We start from the raw sequence: 19028 nt of genomic DNA on the forward strand, positions 1-19028 counted from the left end.
AGGGAAAGAGCTACATATTTTTATGCTGATCATATTTTTATGATCTACTGGGAAGGAGCAAAACTAATGCTGGGGAAAAACCCTTCAGCAAGGGAGAGGAAATGTGAGCCCACACTCAGGTGGAAGTGGGCAAGGGGCAGGTCAAGGGCCACATAGAGTACATGGGAGCAGATACAAGTAGGTTGGCTGTTTGATGGTGGGAAGTTGAGGGAATTCTATTCTGATTGATTCCATTACCTTCAGTGAAATAAGAAGCAAAAGGAGGAGTCAACTAAAAATGGGGTTTGTTGGAAGTTTAAGATAAAAGGAGAAGTGTGAAATGGTCTCAGTGGTTGAAAGTGTTAAGCAACCAAGGCAATATGGTAGAATTCCCTGAGAAAACTGAGGGTCTGCTTGAGGTTTGGGCAGTAACAGGTCTTACTGACATATCCTGTGCAAGACAACCTATCTCAACTATATGATATCAATGCCTTGAACACATGGTCTTTCTTTTTACTGTGTCTCTTAAAGAGTTCAGTTTCGGTGCCGTAAATTGCTAGTATCCTCCCTTTTCATTTTATGTGTGAACAATGATGTTGAAAGTACACTTGCAAGCAGCTGTCTTGAAGTATCAACTTCCATTTACTCTTTGAAAGTTTTATCATTATACCAGAACATCTTCTGGAAATATCAGAATGAGCTGACCCTAGACACTGACGCCATCACCCATCAGAAGCCATGACCCGTGATTTATGGGTGTGAATTAGATCGTAGACTCTCAAGAGAATTGACACCCTCAGCAACTGCAAAATGAAGAAATCTGTGTCATTTTGCTCAGGATGAGTGAGGTAATTTTTTGGGGTTTTTTTTCTTTTATTTTGGTTTTGTTTTTAATGTGATGGCTTTAAGTGAAGACAGGGCGACACAAATTGCATGACTAGCTCCTCTCAAAAGTTATTTTTTGCAGCCTACACACTGATGTCACTAACAGTACTTAACACCGGTGAGGTGGATATGATTGCACAGTGGGATTTATTCAAAGTGTATCAGGAAATGGGGGAGAGAAGTGAACACATTAAGAGGAAAAAAAAATTTTAATTAATATAATAATTGACCAAGAAAAATGGTCAATGAATATTTGATCTTTTGTTCCTTTAAAAATCCATGTCGTATGAAAATGTGATGAGGAGAAAAGAACAATTAAAAGGTACAGGTACTGGCTTTTCCTGTCTCTTTCCCCAAATGTCAGGCTCATAGGAACCCCTATGGTCCACCTCTGTGCAGATAAAAATCTTTCCTTTCCAGACTAAAAGTCAAAATTCTGAATATTTATAGCCTGAAGTTATTGTCTGTGAATCTGGTAACTTAGACCAGAGAGTGTTGCTTTGAACACTGGTATTTTAGGCACTTTCCAGATAACATTGAAATGACCTTTCCTTAGCACTTGCCAAACTTATGAAAAAATTTAAAAATCTAAATTAAAACAGTAATTTAGTGAACTGACATTTTTTGCACATCAAGGTGATGCCCGAGATGATACCCAAAGTGAATATGGAAAAAAGAGGGTCTCTTATCATGCTTTCAGGAAAAGTGTAAACTGACACAACTTTTTCAAACAAACTTGATAAAATGTACCCCAAAGTCTTAAAACATTCATTTATTTAATCAAAAGTATTTATTTATTGAGTGTCTTCTATATCAAGGGCTGGAAATTATATTCTATCAGTGAGTGAATAGACATTACACAAATAATTACAAGTGCAATGAGCCCCATGAAAGGGAAATCAAAAGGACCTAAGAGCAAAGAATTAGTCCTAAGAAAGTAATTAGAATTATACAGTAAGATATAATTTAAACAGTGAGAACTACCTAAATGTCCACAAGCAGTGGATTAAGTAAATTATTGTATATCCATGCAATGCAATCATACAATGGCATTAAGAATAAAGCTATAGAAAAATACTTAATAACATGTAGAAATGTTCATAATATACTGGTTAATGGAAAATGTTATAAAAATGTGTCCAGTATGACCCAATTTGGTAAAAACTAAACTATTTATAGATCTCTATCCTTATCCATCATCTATGAAGGATACACCAGAAAATGTTAGCATTATAATTGCTGGCTAGGGATATTACAGCAATACTTTCTTCTTTGTGCTTTTATCTTCATGAACATTCTTGTAGTTGTAAGAAATAATAATAGTAATAAGTATATAATTGGGCATGGGGTAACTGATATTTGAGAGAGAAGACCTAAGGAGTGTATTATTCAACTGTTCTTCCTAATTACATAAAATCTGTTCTTGTATTAAATTAGATCAACAGAATACAGTGTTTCTGAAATACATTTTTAAAATCCTCTACAGAAATGCTTTCACCAAGTTACAACTGAATGATGAACTTGGCTTTATTAAGGCAATCTGAAGAATATTTTCTTAATCTTTGGTGAAATTACAGTTCAAAATATTGGCCCTTACGTTACTTACTGCTCCCTTTATAAAGAGCCACTTAACAGGTTTCTAAGAGAATTGATGCCAGGAAAGAGTTAACTTTTCTGTGAGCTCTTATCAAATAGCACACATTTTAGAACACAACTTATTTCTCTTATTGCCTTGTCTGCCAGGAAGATTAGAGCTAAATTCAGTGATCGATTAATGTAAAGATCCAGCTCCTGGTACAATTAGTACTGTCCTTTTAAGTGACATGTGTTGCTCATTTTTATAATTTTAAGCTCTTCTGTCTTTTAATAGGCAAGCCCCCTCAAATTGTTTTTCTAAATAGACATGTAAGGTAGAGAGATGTCCAGATGCTCTATAATAAATAAACAGGAAAAATTGGAAATTAGTACTCATTTGCTGTTCGTACATATACATAATGCTAAAGTTTTTAAATAGTTGTCCTTATAATAATATTATTGATTGTTTTTCTAACTATGTTTGCCTTTTACATGGATAGTGAAAACATTAACTTTATCTCAGCCTGTTTGAACTGCAATGGTTTTAAATAGAATCTTTAAAATAACTTCATTATTCTATTAGTTAACTACTGGTCAGAATGTTAGTTTTTCAGACAGCACATTGTTTTGGAGAGTTTAAATTAATGAAATGCATTTTCCGATCATAGAAGGAATATTGAGAGAACACTTGAAAATTTCAAGTCTAGTCAACACTGGTTCCAGTTTTTTTGTTTTTTTTTTTAATCACTACTCCTTTCTGTATTACTTTTGTGAGAAGAACTTAACCTTAACACTAATTTGAAATGAACTTTTGTATTCTCCTAATGACTAGGGACTGAAGTGTTTAAATAACCTTTTTCATCCCCAGGGAGATGACTGCTGTAGGTCAGTCTTGAGGTCATTGGCTGAAGAGTTACAAAGAAAGTCATAGTTTTGGCTGAAGATATAGTAAATTGGACTATGATAAAGCTGATGCTTCCTCTGAGATGAAAGAGAAAAATATTCAATCCTCTCCTCTGAACATAAATAAACACTGGCTATAGTTAGCCAGTTTGGGTGGATTGGAGTTTAAAATATTTCTAAATTTGGTACACATTACCATATGTAGTCAGGTTAAAGCTACTGATGTCTGGGAACATTTCTGGGAAAACAGAAGTATATCCAAGAAAAGATAAAGAATCTTAGAACTGTAGAGATGGAAGCCCTATGGTGGTCCATTCTCCTGTGTCTAGAAAGGCTGACAAAGAGTCCATAATAAGTAGAAACTCTCTTTGGAGAACTGAAGGAAGAGTGTTTCTGCAGCTTCTTGCTGTAATGAACTTTCATTCAGCCTTTGCATAAAAGAACCTGATGAAACGTGGGAATTTGCATGATTATGGTAATCAGTGTTACCCTATCTTGAAAACTCTGTCTTGTCAATGTCCCCTTAAGATATTAATGTTCCAGGGCTTCCCTGGTGGCGCAGGGGTTGAGAGTCTGCCTGCCGATGCAGGGGACACGGGTTCGTGCCCCGGTCTGGGAAGATCCAATATGCCGCGGAGCGGCTGGGCCCGTGAGCCGTGGCCGCTGAGCCTGCGCGTCCGGAGCCTGTGCTCCGCAACGGGAGAGGCCACAACAGTGAAAGGCCCGCATCCCGCAAAAAAAAAAAAAAAAAGATATTAATGTTCCATATGTGATGTATTCAAAGTTCAGAGAAATTGTACCCTCTTATCTGCTCACTAAACATCTATTAATGAAGCCCAGTTATGGTAGTTTTGGGGGCAATTATTTACCCTATTGGTTTCTACTAATCATGTGATCTTTTCTGTTTCTTTTTTCAGTATACCAACAGCAATGATGACCTTTATTTTCAAATCATGGACAATCAGAGGTATAGATTTACACGGGGATTGTAGGCCTGGGATTAGGCCATTGAATTTTTAACTTCCATGTGATATTTTTTACGTGACTTTTTTCTAAGCCAGATTCTGCCATGCTATACTTGCTCAATTTATTCTTTTTTTAAACTTAGAAGCAGAACTTTACTATATCTACTAATTTTATCTTAACCCTTCTAAGTTGTAGAAAGGCTTTTAAGTTTTAATTTTATCATCTGTACTACTAATTAGCATTTCCAGCTTTATGATGCTAAAACTTTAGCAAGAATGGCACCTCTGTGAAGGCACGAGCGCTGTTCACTGGTCAGAATGTAACACAGTACAGTTACTTTGGAGGTGAATTTGGCAATGTATTTTAAAATTAAAGTTGAAAATGCAGGAACCCAATAAATCCATCGCTAGGTAACTCTGGAGAAAAAGTTAAATATATGCACATGGAGATACGTACAAAGATGGTCATCGCAGCACTGTTTGTAGTGGCCAAGACTTGTGTAAAACCTAAATGTACATCAGTCAGGAAATAATTAAGGACTCTGGAATACTCTGTAGCCATTAAAATGAACAAGGTAGATCCATGTTTAATTATCATGGAAAGAATTCTAAGACATACACTGAGCGAAAACACAAGTTACTGAAAGTTAGGGAAACGTGATACCATTTATGTAAAGATACATACAGTCATACTAAACAACACTGTATCTTTTCTATGGTACACATATGCATGTAAATACACAAAGAAAAATCTGAAGTGATACACCCCAAACTGAGAAAAATGGTTTTATCTGGGAAGAAGAAGGAAGTGACTGGGATTGGGGGTGGAGTCCAAAGGATACTCTCACCATTATCTGTAATGCTGTCATTTTTCACAGAGATATTGTATAACTTTGTATTATTGTACAAAGTTAATTTTTAACCGGTTAAAACCCAACAATGAAAAGAATGAAAAGAAACCTAATTCAAGGTGTCAATAAAAATGTTTAAAAGGAAAACATCCTTAAGCTCACATTAAAAAAATACTCCTTCATTTTATAGAAATGGTAAATGAAGAAATAAGAAACCAATTATAAGACATTAGCTGCCTGAGAAAGTCCAGGAACATCTTCTCACTGGAAGATTCTCAACGTGTCCTTGTGGACATTTGGGGAATGGGCAGCAAATCAATCCATGCTCTCTCCTGTTCCGTGATGTGGCCTATTTCTGGGCCCTCATCCCTTCATATTCAGTATGAATTTTGGTTTTATCTCTTATAATGGAACTGAAAATTAAAATACCTCAGAGTCCAACTTTGAGGAGCGAGGCAATAAGTGGATGAAGGGATACTTACAAAGATCTCTCAAAATACAACTGCAGCCACTTTCCAACAGGGAGGATAAGATGGAGTGCAGAAGTCAGCAGAGAGCTGTCCCTGGAATCCTACAGGACATGCCAGAGACGACACAGGGCATCTTTACTTCATGGACACTCTGCATTTACTTTCTGGTTTTTATTGAGGAATTTTACCTCAAATTATTATATTTTTCTCATTACATATGTTTTCAAATAAGTAGGAAAAATTAGTACATGCATATGGTTTAAAAAAATCAAGTAGTACAAAAACAGTACAATGAGAAGTCTTCCTTTAACTGCAGATTCCAGTCCCCAGAGGCAGACACTCCTGAAATACTCTGTCTATAAAAGCACGTATCGGGTTGGCCAAAATGTTCATTCGTTTTTTTCCGTAAGATGCCTCTAGTAGCACTTAGTTGTCTTTAACTTCATTCGAAACAATTTTGTTAGATTGTATTGTGACAGCTGTCGTATCAGCGTGTATTTAAAAAAAAAATTATCAATATTGGTGAATTTTTGTGTAGCCCTTTTAATATTGAAGTTGGAAGAAAAAAGCAACATTTTCGGCATATTATGCTTTCTAATTCCGAGAAAGGTTAAAACGCAACTGAAACGCAAAAAAAGATTTGTGCAGTGTATGGAGAAGGTGCTGTGACTGATTGAATGTGTCAAAACTGGTTTGCTGGAGATTTCTCACTGGACGATGCTCCACAGTCTGGTAGACCAGTTGAAGTTGATAGTGATCAAGTTGAGACATTAACTGAGAATAATCAGTGTTACACCACGCGGGAGATAGCTGACATACTCAAAATATCCACATCAAATGTTGAAATCATTTGCACTAGGTTGGTCATGTGAATCACTTTGATATTTGGGTTCCTCATAAGTTAAGCGAAAAAAGCCTTCTTGACTGTATTTCCGCATACAGTTCTCTACATACATAATCTACATAACGAAAACGTTCCATTTTGAAAACAAATTGTGATGGGCAATGAAAAGTGGATACTGTCCAATAATGTGGAACGGAAGAGATCATGGGGCAAGTGAAATGAACAACCACCAACCACACTAAAGGCTGGTCTTCATCCAAAGAAGGTGATGTTATGTATATGGTGGGATTGGAAGGGAGTCCTCTATTATGAGCTCCTTCCGGAAAACCAAACGATTAATTCCAGCAAGTACTGCTCCCAATTAGATCAACTGAAAGCAGTACTCGATGAATAGTATCCGGAATTAGTCAACAGAAAATGGATAATCCTCCATCAGGATAACGCAAGACCACATGTCTCTTTGATGACCAGGCAAAAGCTGTTAGAGCTCGGCTGGGAAGTTCTGATTCATCTTCTGTATTCACCAGACACTGCACCTTCGGATTTCCATTGATTTCAGTCTTCACAAAATTCTCTTAGTGGAAAAAATTTCAATTCCCTGGAAGACTGTAAAAGGCACCTAGAACAATTCTCTGCTCAAAAAGATAAAAAGTTTTGGGAAGATGGAACTATGAAGTTGCCTGAAAAATGGCAGAAGGTAGTGGAACAAAAGGGTGAATATGTTGTTCAATCAAGTTCTTGGTGAAAATGAAAAATGTTGTCTTTTGGTTTTAAAAACCAAAGGCATTTTTTTGCCAACCCAATATATTGCAGGCATATGCATGTTTTCCCTTCATGAAAATGGAAGCATGCTAAACACATTGCAATATGCCTTACATTTTTCACTTATTTTCTACTTTTTCAGTATACCTAGATCATTCCACAGCCATGTATATAGATTGACTTCATTAAAAAAAAAACTGCAATAGTTCTTTATAAATTGCATCTGGCAATGATGGGCTCTCAAAAAACATTAAATGAATGACTCCACATAGTTTCTTTCATAAGCCTCTAATGAAGACCATTTTATTGTTTATTTCCAGTCTTTTGCAACCACAAGCAAAGCTGAAGTATATATGTTCACACATCTTTGTGCATGTGTGTGAATATGTCTGTAGGATAAATTCCTAGACAAGAAATTGCTGAATTAAAAGATACACTTATTTCAAATATTGAATGCTATTGCTGATCGATCTCCAACCGGCAGTGAAAGAGAGTACCTGTTTCCTTCAACTCTCTAATCCTATATGTTAAACTTTTTGACTGTACCCATCTGAGAAATAAAACAATGTATTCCTTTCCCTCGAATGTTTTATATTTTGTTTATATATTTTAAAAGGCTTCTTTATGGAAATATTATGTATTAATCTATATATTTTATTTATATTTCTTTTTCTATGAACTACTTGTTCATGTTCTTTTGCCAGTGAGTCGTTTCTCACTGATATTTAAGGTCTTTGTTTTTTAGTTTAACTTTGATGTCACAGATACTGCATAATTTCCCAGTTTGTCATTTATCTTTTTTTTTTTTTTTTTTTCTGTGGTACGCAGGCCTCTCACTGTTGTGGCCTCTCCCGTTCCGGACGCGCAGGCTCAGCGGCCATGGCTCACGGGCCCAGCCACTCCGCAGCATGTGGGATCTTCCCAGACCGGGGCATGAACCCGCGTCCCCTGCATCGGCAGGCGGACTCTCAACCACTGCGCCACCAGGGAGGCCCTGTCATTTATCATTTGACTTGGGTTTAGAGCAGGGAGGGGGACAGCACTAGTGGTGGATACTTGTGTTAAATTTATATAATTGAAAGGTTTGTTCATATAGCTTTCCCCAAACCAAGGAGCAGTCTGTCCCAAAGGTAAATTCAGGTTCCTGCTTCTTACACAGTTGTTTTAAGATGACAGGGGTTTTTTTCTGCTAGTTTTTGCACATTAAAAAAAAAAAAGTGCCTTGAATTGACGGTCAGGATGTCCCCTTTACACTAATGTCAAATAAGAACAAATGGACAATGATATTCGAATCTCTCTAATCTGAGCAGACCACACAGAAGATAAGGAATAGCAGGGTCTTTCTGTAAGGGGCTATCTTTGAAATAATATTTATTATTAACAACAATTTATTTGAATGAAATTAATATAAGGAAGGCTGAGCTCCTCTGATTCAATAGCTTTTTTCATCCAACTCTTACTATAGTGTTGAGCTAATTAAAAAACATAGAACATATGAATAAACCTAGTTACTTCTAGCATCCCTCTCTTTTCAAAGGTAAAAGAACAAGTCCTTGTGGTTGTCCAGTGGCCCTCAGGGAAGCCCAAGATAATTTAAAGGTAAAAGACATCATGAAGTTTTTACTTTTCTGAATTTAGGAGTTGATCTTGGGAAGGCAAAATCAAAGCCTATGAGAGGAGACTGGTCACTTGATTAATATGGTCACAGACATCTGAAAATAGTGCATGATTGTAGCTTGACTGTCTATGTAGAGTGACAATACACTATTTAAAAATAAGCTGACCGAAGGTGACGTAATTAAGCCTTGGCTATTTCAGGAACTTCGGTGTGTTCCTTGTTTATTTATCCGTTTTTAAAAATCAAGGACACAAAATCCACATAAAGCACAGATCATTATTCTGGGTGAGACCAGAATCTGCCACCTGGGCATGGAAGATAAACAGTAACCTTTCTTTACGTCTCGTGGAGATAGAGGTGCTCACTCTATTATACCACAGCTGATGGTCATAATGATGACTCGAGAACTGATTAGATGACTTCTGATGTACCAGGCTTTAGAAGTCAGTAATTTGTATATTTTAGTAAGCTTTCATAAGGAAATGGGCTTGGTGTGATTTCATTCAAAAACGGTTAACATTTAGAGTCATTGTCCACACCCATACATAATGTAGATGAGGAGTTTGGTTTTCAAAAACAACTTTCTAAAATGAAATTAGTGCATGTGTTCATTTAAAATATATATATATTTGTTCAGACTGCTTAGTGCCACTAGGTCCAAGGATGCAGCAATGTTTAGGGCAGAAAGATCTCTCCTTTAAGGGACTTTGTATTCTATTGAAGTGAGGGGACAGATAATATAAGGAAACAAATAAACAAGATACAATTTTAGATAATAAGTTTTATGTAATAGTGAGTAGCCAGAGGTTATTTTTATAAAATAAAAATAATTTGACCATCCAAGGTATCAGTACTAACATTTAAACATATCTCATTCTAATATGGGTTTGGGAGTATATAACAAATGGGATATTATTCTATAGTTTTGTAAACTACTTTCAATTAACAATATGTATATTGCAAGTATTTTTCCATGTTATGAATTCTCCTACAAAGCTGTCTGTGTGGCTACATGGAACACATTGGTTTCTATGACTATGACATGATTTATTTAAATTAATTTGTTCACCTTTAATTGTTTGGATTATCCTTCATTTTTTCCTTATTATAATCAATGTTGTAATAAGCACCAAGGTTGCTAAATGTACGTGTCTGTGATTTTTTTCTTTAGAGTAAATTTCTTGCACCAAAACTGTTGGCCTAAATGATATTTAATTTCAAAAATTTAAGGACTTGGAACTTCCCTTGAAGGTCCAGTGGTTAAGACTCTGCACTTCCAATGCCGGGGGCACGGTTTTGATCCCTGTTGGGGAACTAAGATCCTACATGCCAGGTGGTAGGGTGAAAAAAAAAAAAACCTGCTAAGAAAAAAAATTTAAGGACTTGATGCACACACTTTTAAACTGCCTTTTCAAAATGCTACAATAATTTATCCTCCATCTGGCAGCTCATGAAGTTTCCAGTTCACCCTGTCCTTGACAACCTGGGGTGATATCATTTCTTTTTTTCTCTCGACTATATAGGAGAAAATTTTCATTTTTATTTCAACATGCATTTCTTTATTTTTTTCTAAGATAATTCACATGCCATAAAATTCACCATTTTTAAGTGTACAATTTACTGGTTTTTTAGTATATTCACAAAGTGGTGCAACCATTACCACTATCTAACTGCAGAGCTTTTTCGTCACTCCAAAAACACCCTACACCCGCTAGCAGTCACTCCCCAGCCCCCTCTTCTCCCAGCCCTTGGCAGCCCCTTTATCTACTTTGTATTTCTGTGGATTTTGGTCTCTTCTTGACATTTTGTATACATGGAATCATGCTCTTCTTTCTGGCTTTTCTGATTCCACTGTAACAAGGTTCATCCATGTTTTAGCATGTATCATTTGTTTTTAGAGTCAAATAATATTCCGTTGTATGGATATACCAAATTTTGTTTATCCATTTGTCAATTGATAGACATTTGGGTAGTTTCCACTTTTTGGCTATTATGAATAATGCTGCTACGAACATTCATTGACGTGCTTTTGTGTGAACACAGTTTTCATTTCATATATGTATATGAATGCAATTGCTAGGTCATACGGTGACTCTGTGTTTAATTTTTTGAGGAGCTGCCAGACTCTTCTCTATATTTATGTTCCCACCAGCATTGTATGAAGGTTCCAATTATTCCACACCCTTGACAGCCCTTGTTATTTTCTGTTTTTTGTTTGTTTGTTTTTTATTATAGCTATTTTAGTGGGTGTGAAGTGATAACTCATTGTGGTTTTGATTTACATTTTACTAATGACTATCTTGAAAATCTTCTCACATACTTACTGGCTATTTTTGTAGATTCTTTGGGGAAATGTCTATTCAAATACTTTGTCCACTTTTAAATTGGGTTGTCTTTTTACTGTTGAGTTGTAACAGTTCTTTATATATTTTGGAGACTAGACTCTCATCATATATATGGTTTGCAAAATTTTCTCCCATTCTCTGGATACCTTTCATTTTCTCTAAAGTCTGATTTGATACACAAAACTTTCTAATTTGGATGAAGTACAATTTATCTATTGTTGCTTGTGTCTTTAGTGCCATATCTAAGAAACCATTGCCTAATCCAAGGTCACAAAGATTTATACCTATGTTTTCATCTAAGAGTGTTCATAGTTTTACATTTAAGTCTATGATCTATGTTGAGTTAGTTAATTTTTTAAAATATAGTGTGAGGCAGGGGTCCAAATTAATTCTTTTCATGTGAATATCTAGTCCCAACACCTTTGTTGGAAAGACTCTTCTTTCCCCATTGAATGGTTTTGGCATCCTTGTTGAAAATCAGTTGATCATAAATGTCAGAGTTTATTTTTTGACTCTCAATTCTATTGCATTGATTTATATGTCTACCCTTAATCCTGTATCACACTGTCCTATACATTGTAGCTTTGTAGAAAGTTTTGAAATCAAGTCCTCCAACTCTGTTCTGCTTGTTCACGACTGTTTTGGCTATTCTCAGTCCTTCACTTGTCCATATCAGTTTCATAAGTGGCTTGTCAATTTCTTCAAAAAAGGAAGTTGGAATTTTGACAGAGAATGCATTGAAGCTGTAGATCAATTTGAGTATTACCATCTTAACAATATTGTCTTTCAATCCGTGAATACAGATGTCTTCCCATTTATTTACATCTTATTTAATTTCTTCCAAATAATGTTTTGTAGTTTTTGGTATACAAGTCTTGAACTTCTTTGGTTAAATTTATTCCTAAATATTTTATTTATTTAGATGCTATTGTAAATGGAATTGTTTCCTTAATTTCATTTTTGGATTGTTCTTTACTAGTGTTAAGAAATACAACTGATTTTAATGTACTGATCTTGTATCCTGCAACCTTGCTGAAGTCATTTATTACCTCAGATAGTTGTGTGTGTGTCTATGTTTGTGTGTGTGTATTCTTCAGGGTTTTCTATATATAAGATTGTGTACTCTGCAAATACAGATAGATTTACTTCTTCCTTGGCAAACTGGATCCTTTTATTTCATTTCTTACCTAATTACTCCATTATAAGAACCCACCCTTGTGACTTCATTTAACCTTAATTACCTACTTAAAAGGCCCCATCTCCAAATACAGTCACACTGAAGGTTAGAACTTCAACATAGGAATCTGGGGGAGGGGGGACACAATTCAGTCCATGACAGTTATCTGCAACTTACAAGAGTTGTAAAGTTGCTCAAAGACAAAGGTACAGAGACCCCACAGAATCAGATAACCTAGACAATGCCTAATTTTCCATTGAAGATATATAGTAATCATTTCTGTCCACTTAAAAGTCTTTCAGATTTTTTCCCTGCAGTTAAGAAAAAAGTATTTGCTATTCTTATACGTTTATTTGTCCAATTGAATTTTACAATATTGTTAGATTGTGTTAAAATGGTGCTAAAATTTTAAACTAATATTGTTTAAAAAATTTAAATATGGTTAGGGGTATTTGACATTGTTATTTTACTGTATGTTTCCATCCAGGAACAGTTAAAATTTTTTTTAAGTTCTCATTAAATCTTTGTACTTTTCATCATTTAGATTCTGAACAATTCTTATTAATTCCAAAGTAATTTACCTTGGTGTTGTAAGGGAAATTCCTCTTTCCTTTATGGTTCCTAAGTAGTTATTACTGGAAACCAATGGTTTTTAAAAATAATGAGTTTTGTATCCATCATCTTATAGAATTCTCCTATTGGTTCTAGTTATTTTTCAAAATTATATTTATTTTAATATTCATCCTTATAGTTGGGTAAATTGAGAATGTAAGTTGAGTGCTTATGGTTCAGCTGAGAGCAAATTGATTGCATCTAAGAATATTTTGTCTGTCTCTGTGTGTGTGTACAGGGGTGTGTTGAGAAGAGTCTGGGTAGGAACATGAGACAACTTTCTTAATGATGTCTTCTTGGAATTAACACTATTTGTCTTGGAGACCTAGATTCCCAGAGCTGGCTTATCCATTTCATGTGACATCTCCTCCTCTGGTTTTAGAAGGAGCTAGGAAACAAGCAGTTATTGTACATGGGATGCAGTTCCTCAGGACCTGTGGTCTATTAGCACACAGATTCCTTAACTGCTTGTAGGTGTTCCCCAAATTTCTGGATGCTACTGTTCAAAAATATTTTGACTTAGCTTTTATCCCTTTGCTCTTGGAATACTCAGGTTTGTGTGACACGGAGTTCAAGGCTTCTTCAAATCTAACTCGATTTCAAAGTTAAGTGGCAACCTGATGCATGCTGCAGTAGCTTTAAGCATTCCCTAGGATACCCACAGAGATCGTCTGGAAGGGAGCTGTTTGTCTTAACAGATTTTCAAAGCAGATAAAACCTGTCCATTTTGGAGAGAGATGTCAGAGAACATACATCAGCCCGGAGAAGAGTACTCGTGGTTTTAAAGCTCCAAAGAATCGATTCATACGTCCTAGAAATGCATCTAGAGTTAAATACCTCTTGGAGACTTATGAACAAGTGCACTGATGGATAATCTTTTGAAACCAAATATGTTCTTAAATAGAGGAATTTCTGTATTCTCACATCTTCCAAGAAGCTTTCCCTAACCCCTGCCTACCCTCAAGCTGAGTTACCCCTTATCTGAAATCTCACGAAACTTTATTTTTACACTTCTATGGCCTTGACACTTTCTGCTGGTATTTTTGTTGTTCGTTCTCCCCATGTATCAGCCTCACTGTGCCAGAAGATTGGGTATCTCCCACTGCACTTACTGAAATGCTTTGCAAACAGTAGGTGCTCAGTATATGAAGTTCTGTGGATGGACATTTCGATAATCTGTAGTACCTGTTATATTCTACTGAAAATTAGCAAAGTGCAATTAACTTCAATTTTGTAGTTTGGGATTTTCAGTAAACTACCCTCCCTCCAAGAAATGCCTAACAGTTTAGCTAGAATAAGACATTAACATACTTCTATCACGATGAGGATTTGAGGCCCATCTTCATCTTTCCACTTTTGTCTAATTCAAGTTAGTCAGGCTAGTAAAAGAAAAGCCTTTTCCTCTTAGCAACCCAACCCGCTCCCCTTCTCTGGCCTCTTCGCTTATGTTAGTGAACTACTTCAGCCTCTGCCTTCAGTGTTAACAGTTTGTGCTTGTGCGTAACCCTCGGCTTTTGGTGATGAGAGATGTTCGAAACCTATTCTGACACAGAACCCTTCCTCGCTTCCGATTCCTCTGCTTCTTGGGGGTGGAAATAGTTTCTCCGCTTTGAAACGCTGGCAGGGAAAAAGAATGGGGGAGAAAATTGCATTTAAACTTTGAAAAGTTGAATCACGGCTGGTTGCACAGCAAAAGCTCCGCAGTGTGGAGAAAGTCTGAATGTGATTTGGTTTGCACGGGGTTGGGCTGGGCGCCTTCGGGGGGAACCGGCGGGGTCAAGCCCCCGGAGCGGCGAAGGCCCGAAACGTGGCCTCCCGCCGCATCCCCGCACCTCCCCCGCCCCCCGGCTGCGTTCGGGCTGCCCCCCCGCCCCGGCCACGGAGGTCGCGCGCTTGCGTGTTGCGGCCAGAGCGCCCGACCCGGAGACCGGTCGCAGAAAACGCCGAGCGAGTAGGGGGCGGCGCGCAGGAAGGGAGGAGGACCGGGGACCTGCGGGGTTGGTGGGCGTTCGCGGGTGGAGACGTAGAAGATGTGACGCCGTGGCCCGGCTGCTGCCAGACCAGCGGACGCTGTGCCGGCGGTTGCAAAAGGATCCCTGGCGCTGCAGCGGCCCTCCCGAGAGCGGCGGCTGCGGAGACACCCAGCCCTCACTCCCAGCTCCCGGGCCGCTCGGCTCCCCGCGCTCTAGGGCCGGCGGAGAGGGAAGCTGCGGAACAGTTTGAGGCTGGGGGCCCGCGGGCGCGGCCGCGTGCCGCGGGGAGGGAGGCTGGGGGGCCGGGGCCGGGGCCGCGCCCCGGAGCGCGTCCGAGGCCGGGGCCGGGGCGCGGCGACTCCCCGCGCGGCTCCAGGGGCTCGGGGACCCCGGCAGGGCGCTGGCGGGGCCATGGCAGCCGGGAGCATCACCACGCTGCCCGCCCTGCCGGAGGACGGCGGCAGCGGCGCCTTCCCGCCCGGCCACTTCAAGGACCCGAAGCGGCTGTACTGCAAAAACGGGGGCTTCTTCCTGCGCATCCACCCCGACGGCCGAGTGGACGGGGTCCGCGAGAAGAGCGACCCTCACGGTGAGTGCTGGCCGGCTCTTCCTACCCCGCGCCGTCTCCATCCCCTGCCGTTCTCTCTCCCTTCCCTGCCTTCCAGCCTCCGCGCTCTTTCCTTCTCTTCACTCTGACCCCAGTGGGGCTTGTGGTCTCTCCCCGCGCGGCCCTCGGCGGTTTTGGGTTCACCACTCGGCCCCTCCTGCTCCGAGCTGCGGTGGCGGGTAGACGCTCGCCCAGGCTTTGGAGTGTGCTGGTTTCCACTGGTAAACCAGTCCCCCGGGCCCGGAGCCGCAGGGCGCCCGGGCCTTGCCGGCGACTCTGTGGGCTCAGACAACCTGTCGCGTCGGGGATGCCCGGCGGCCGAGCAGAGGTGGGTAGCTCACGGAGGTGCCGCCGGCGCCCCCAGCCTGAAGTTCCGACCCCTTCTCTGTGGGATGCGCGCAGTCCCCGGGACAAAGCCAGGAGGGACCAAAGACGAATTAAACGTTCCTTATTGGAAAGATACCTTTCCAGAGTCGTGCCCTTAAATTCCAGGTTGGTAGGATCCAAGGCAGTTGGCACACTGCTGTCACCCATCCATTTCTGTTTTTTACCCCGAATTTCGGAAAACTGAAAAAGCAGAAAATATGGACTGTATTAATAAAGTGCTATAGACTTTTGTTGCAGTAGTGAAAAGAACTGCAAAAACTTTAATCTTCCACTTGCAGTTATTAGCTATGGGACCTTGAGCGACCCTTAACCCTTGAGCCCGTTTCCTCATCCCGAAAGGGGGGGATAATCAACCTTGCATCAGGCTTGAGGATCAAATGAGGATTTATATAAAGTGCACAGAGGACTCAGTTTACTAGTATGCAGTTTCGTTTTCTGTAAAAATAAAATGAAATAAAATAAAATCTATCTGTGGTTATAGAAAGAAGATGGGCCTAAGTCATTAGTTCTCAAACTTTAGGGATGCATCAGAATCACCTGGAAGGTTTGTTATAACACACGGCTGAACCATCTCCCAGAGTTTCAGATTGCTTAGGTCTGGAGTGGGGCCTGATTTGCATTTCTAACAAGTTCCCAGGTGATGCTGACCAGGGAGCACACTTTGAGAACCCACTGGTCTAGAGAAAAGATGGAGAAAAAGGTGTAAAATGGGCTGGTAAAAATACTGATGAATTGGAAGTGAGAGAAAGAGATCAGATATATTTTAACTGTCACCCTGTAAGTGTAGGTAAAACATCTCTTTTGAAAGCTGTTTGTTCTGCCAGTCCTTCCTTTATGGGTTTCAGGTGGAAAACCTCATCCTCTTTTTGCCTGAGAAAAGACCCGCAGGAGTCCGTCTTTACCTTATGATGCTAATGGTGTGTCCTTCACTTTGGAATGCGGGAGTAGGAAGTGGAGAGAGCTCTGCAGCCAAGCCTCCATTGACAAATTCGGGAATGGGAATGTGCTTTCATAAGAATTGAGTCTTTATTGGTTCCAAAATAGCAACAAGCAAAAGATGCAGGCCTGTAATTTTTTTCAGGCCTACCGTAATTAAAAAGTTTTCTCATGTACTATCCAGTAAATCTGAAAAGATGCTTTTAGTCCAGTCTATCGGTAGCGCTCCTTCTCTATTTTGGTAACTTAAATGGATTTCACAAAATTATCTTTGTGTTTGGAGTTTGTTCTGCAGTTGTCTGCCAGGCTAGACCAGCTGGTTAGGGCAAGGTGCACATATGTCCCAATTAGTTTTGCTCTTTTCTAGTAGCACAAAAAGGAGCATGTTCTTTGACGAGAAGACAGAAGAACTCTCTCCCAGATTGGGTTCATATTGAGGCTTCCCCTAGTACTCTCTTTTTTTTTTCCAGACATTTTATTAGTTACAGTTTTTTTCTTTGACACTCTCGATACCCTATTTCCTTTAGAACAAAACTGTATAGGGGCTAGCGAGTGAGGGTAATTCTGAATTGCATACCGCATTACCACCCTTGTAAAAACAGCTGTTAACTTTTTATTCCCAGTTCTGGGCTGGGCTGTCATTTTTGTAATCTGATTTTAACTCAGTGGTACTCAAATAGGATTGGTACTGCCTGCCCCCTTCCACCTCCAGGGAACATCTAGCAATGCCTGGAGACATTTTTGGTTGTCACGCCTGGAAGGGTGCTATTGGCATTTAATAAGTAGAGGCCAGGGATGATGCTACAGTGCACAAGATACCTCCCTAATCCCTCAGCAAAAAATTTTCTGACCCTAAATGTTAGAAGTGCTAAGGTTGAGAAACCCTACCAACTTGATAACTAGCTAAAGACAAGATGTTTAAAAGTGAAGAGTAGAATATTCATCCAGATCTGTGGAGAGCACTGATTTTTTAAAAATCACCTTGTACCAGGTGATAGCCTGACAAGAATGTAAACCTAAAAATGATAAATTTAGGCCACTTTTGTATAGCCCAACCTGGACATAAGTTTAAGTACAGTGTTTTTTTCTGGCATGTCGAAGGCGTACTGATAGTTGACCAAACCAGGAGGAGACTGATGGGAAATATATAAGAAAAAAAATGACTTAACAATATCCTCTGAATTACATCCCCTCCATTCCCCTGAACGAGCAAAACTGATCAGGAAACGTGGAGAAATCAGTTAACTGTTGCTACAGCTTCCCTCTGAATTAAGGCCCAGATATCTAGACCTGTTTGAAACGTTGGAAAACCCCAAGGCCCCATTCCTCAAACTGTTTTGCCCAATGGACCCTAAAATCTGTCATTGGAGATTTATTCCTTTGGCGTTAACACTTTCCGGACGTTTCTAAAATGCAAATACAGTCTGCTCTCCGTATCCGAGGGTTCCCCATCTGCGGAGATGAGGGTCAACAGTGCTGCGCCACGTTCCTCGAGGGACTTGAGGCTCCATGGTTGTTGGTACCTGCGGGGGATCCTGGAACCGGCCCGCCACGGATACCGAGGGAGGAGGGTCCCTCTGGAAGAGTTCAGCAGCGTTCGGATTTTACCGTTTAGCGTGGATTAAATTGCACGTGCAGTTTCTTCCCCAAAACCTGACCTGGAGGACCGGAGTTGGCGGAGCTGGGGGGCGGGGAGCTGTGAAGGCTGTGGCATGAATGTGGGGCGCTGCTTAGGGGCGGGGGCCGTAGCTCAGGTTCTGGAGAGGACACGGGGCGGGGCGGGGCGGACGGCGGCAGAAAGGAAGGGATCAGACGCCGGCAGAAAGGAAGGGATCAGACGCCTGGACGCCCGTGTTTCCAGCTTCACAGTGTTGCTGAAGATCACCTGTGCTTCTCACCTGGCTTCTCTCTTGAATTGCTTTCACAAGTTGCCTTTGAAAAGGCAACTTTCTTTACAATCCTGGAATAACCTGTGTTTGATACGAGAGTCTTGCTAAAAGCATGATAAAAACAAGGACGGAGCCTGTGCTCCCCCCCTCCCCCCCGCGTGCACGGTGCACACCCACCACCTTCCCTTCGGCGTCCTGGATGTTTTTACAGGCCCCTTCCAAATGCCCATGGGAATGGGTAACGTTAAGT

The 19028-nt window shown here is 39.9% G+C and overlaps 1 protein-coding gene across 1 annotated transcript in view; it reads left to right on the forward strand.

Moving 5' to 3' along the window:
* Nucleotides 1–1143: 1143 nt before the first annotated feature.
* Nucleotides 1144–19028, forward strand: part of FGF2 (fibroblast growth factor 2) — a 68053-nt gene continuing 50168 nt past the window's right edge. Inside the window, 3 exon segments of the mRNA XM_029234724.1 lie at nucleotides 1144–1192; nucleotides 14768–15108; nucleotides 15110–15548. Coding sequence (XP_029090557.1) covers nucleotides 1144–1192; nucleotides 14768–15108; nucleotides 15110–15548 — 829 coding nt within the window.

This window comes from Monodon monoceros, unplaced genomic scaffold, assembly GCF_005190385.1.
Source record: "Monodon monoceros isolate NGI ecotype Baffin Bay Population unplaced genomic scaffold, NGI_Narwhal_1 Super_Scaffold_20, whole genome shotgun sequence".
Lineage (NCBI taxonomy): Eukaryota > Metazoa > Chordata > Mammalia > Artiodactyla > Monodontidae > Monodon > Monodon monoceros.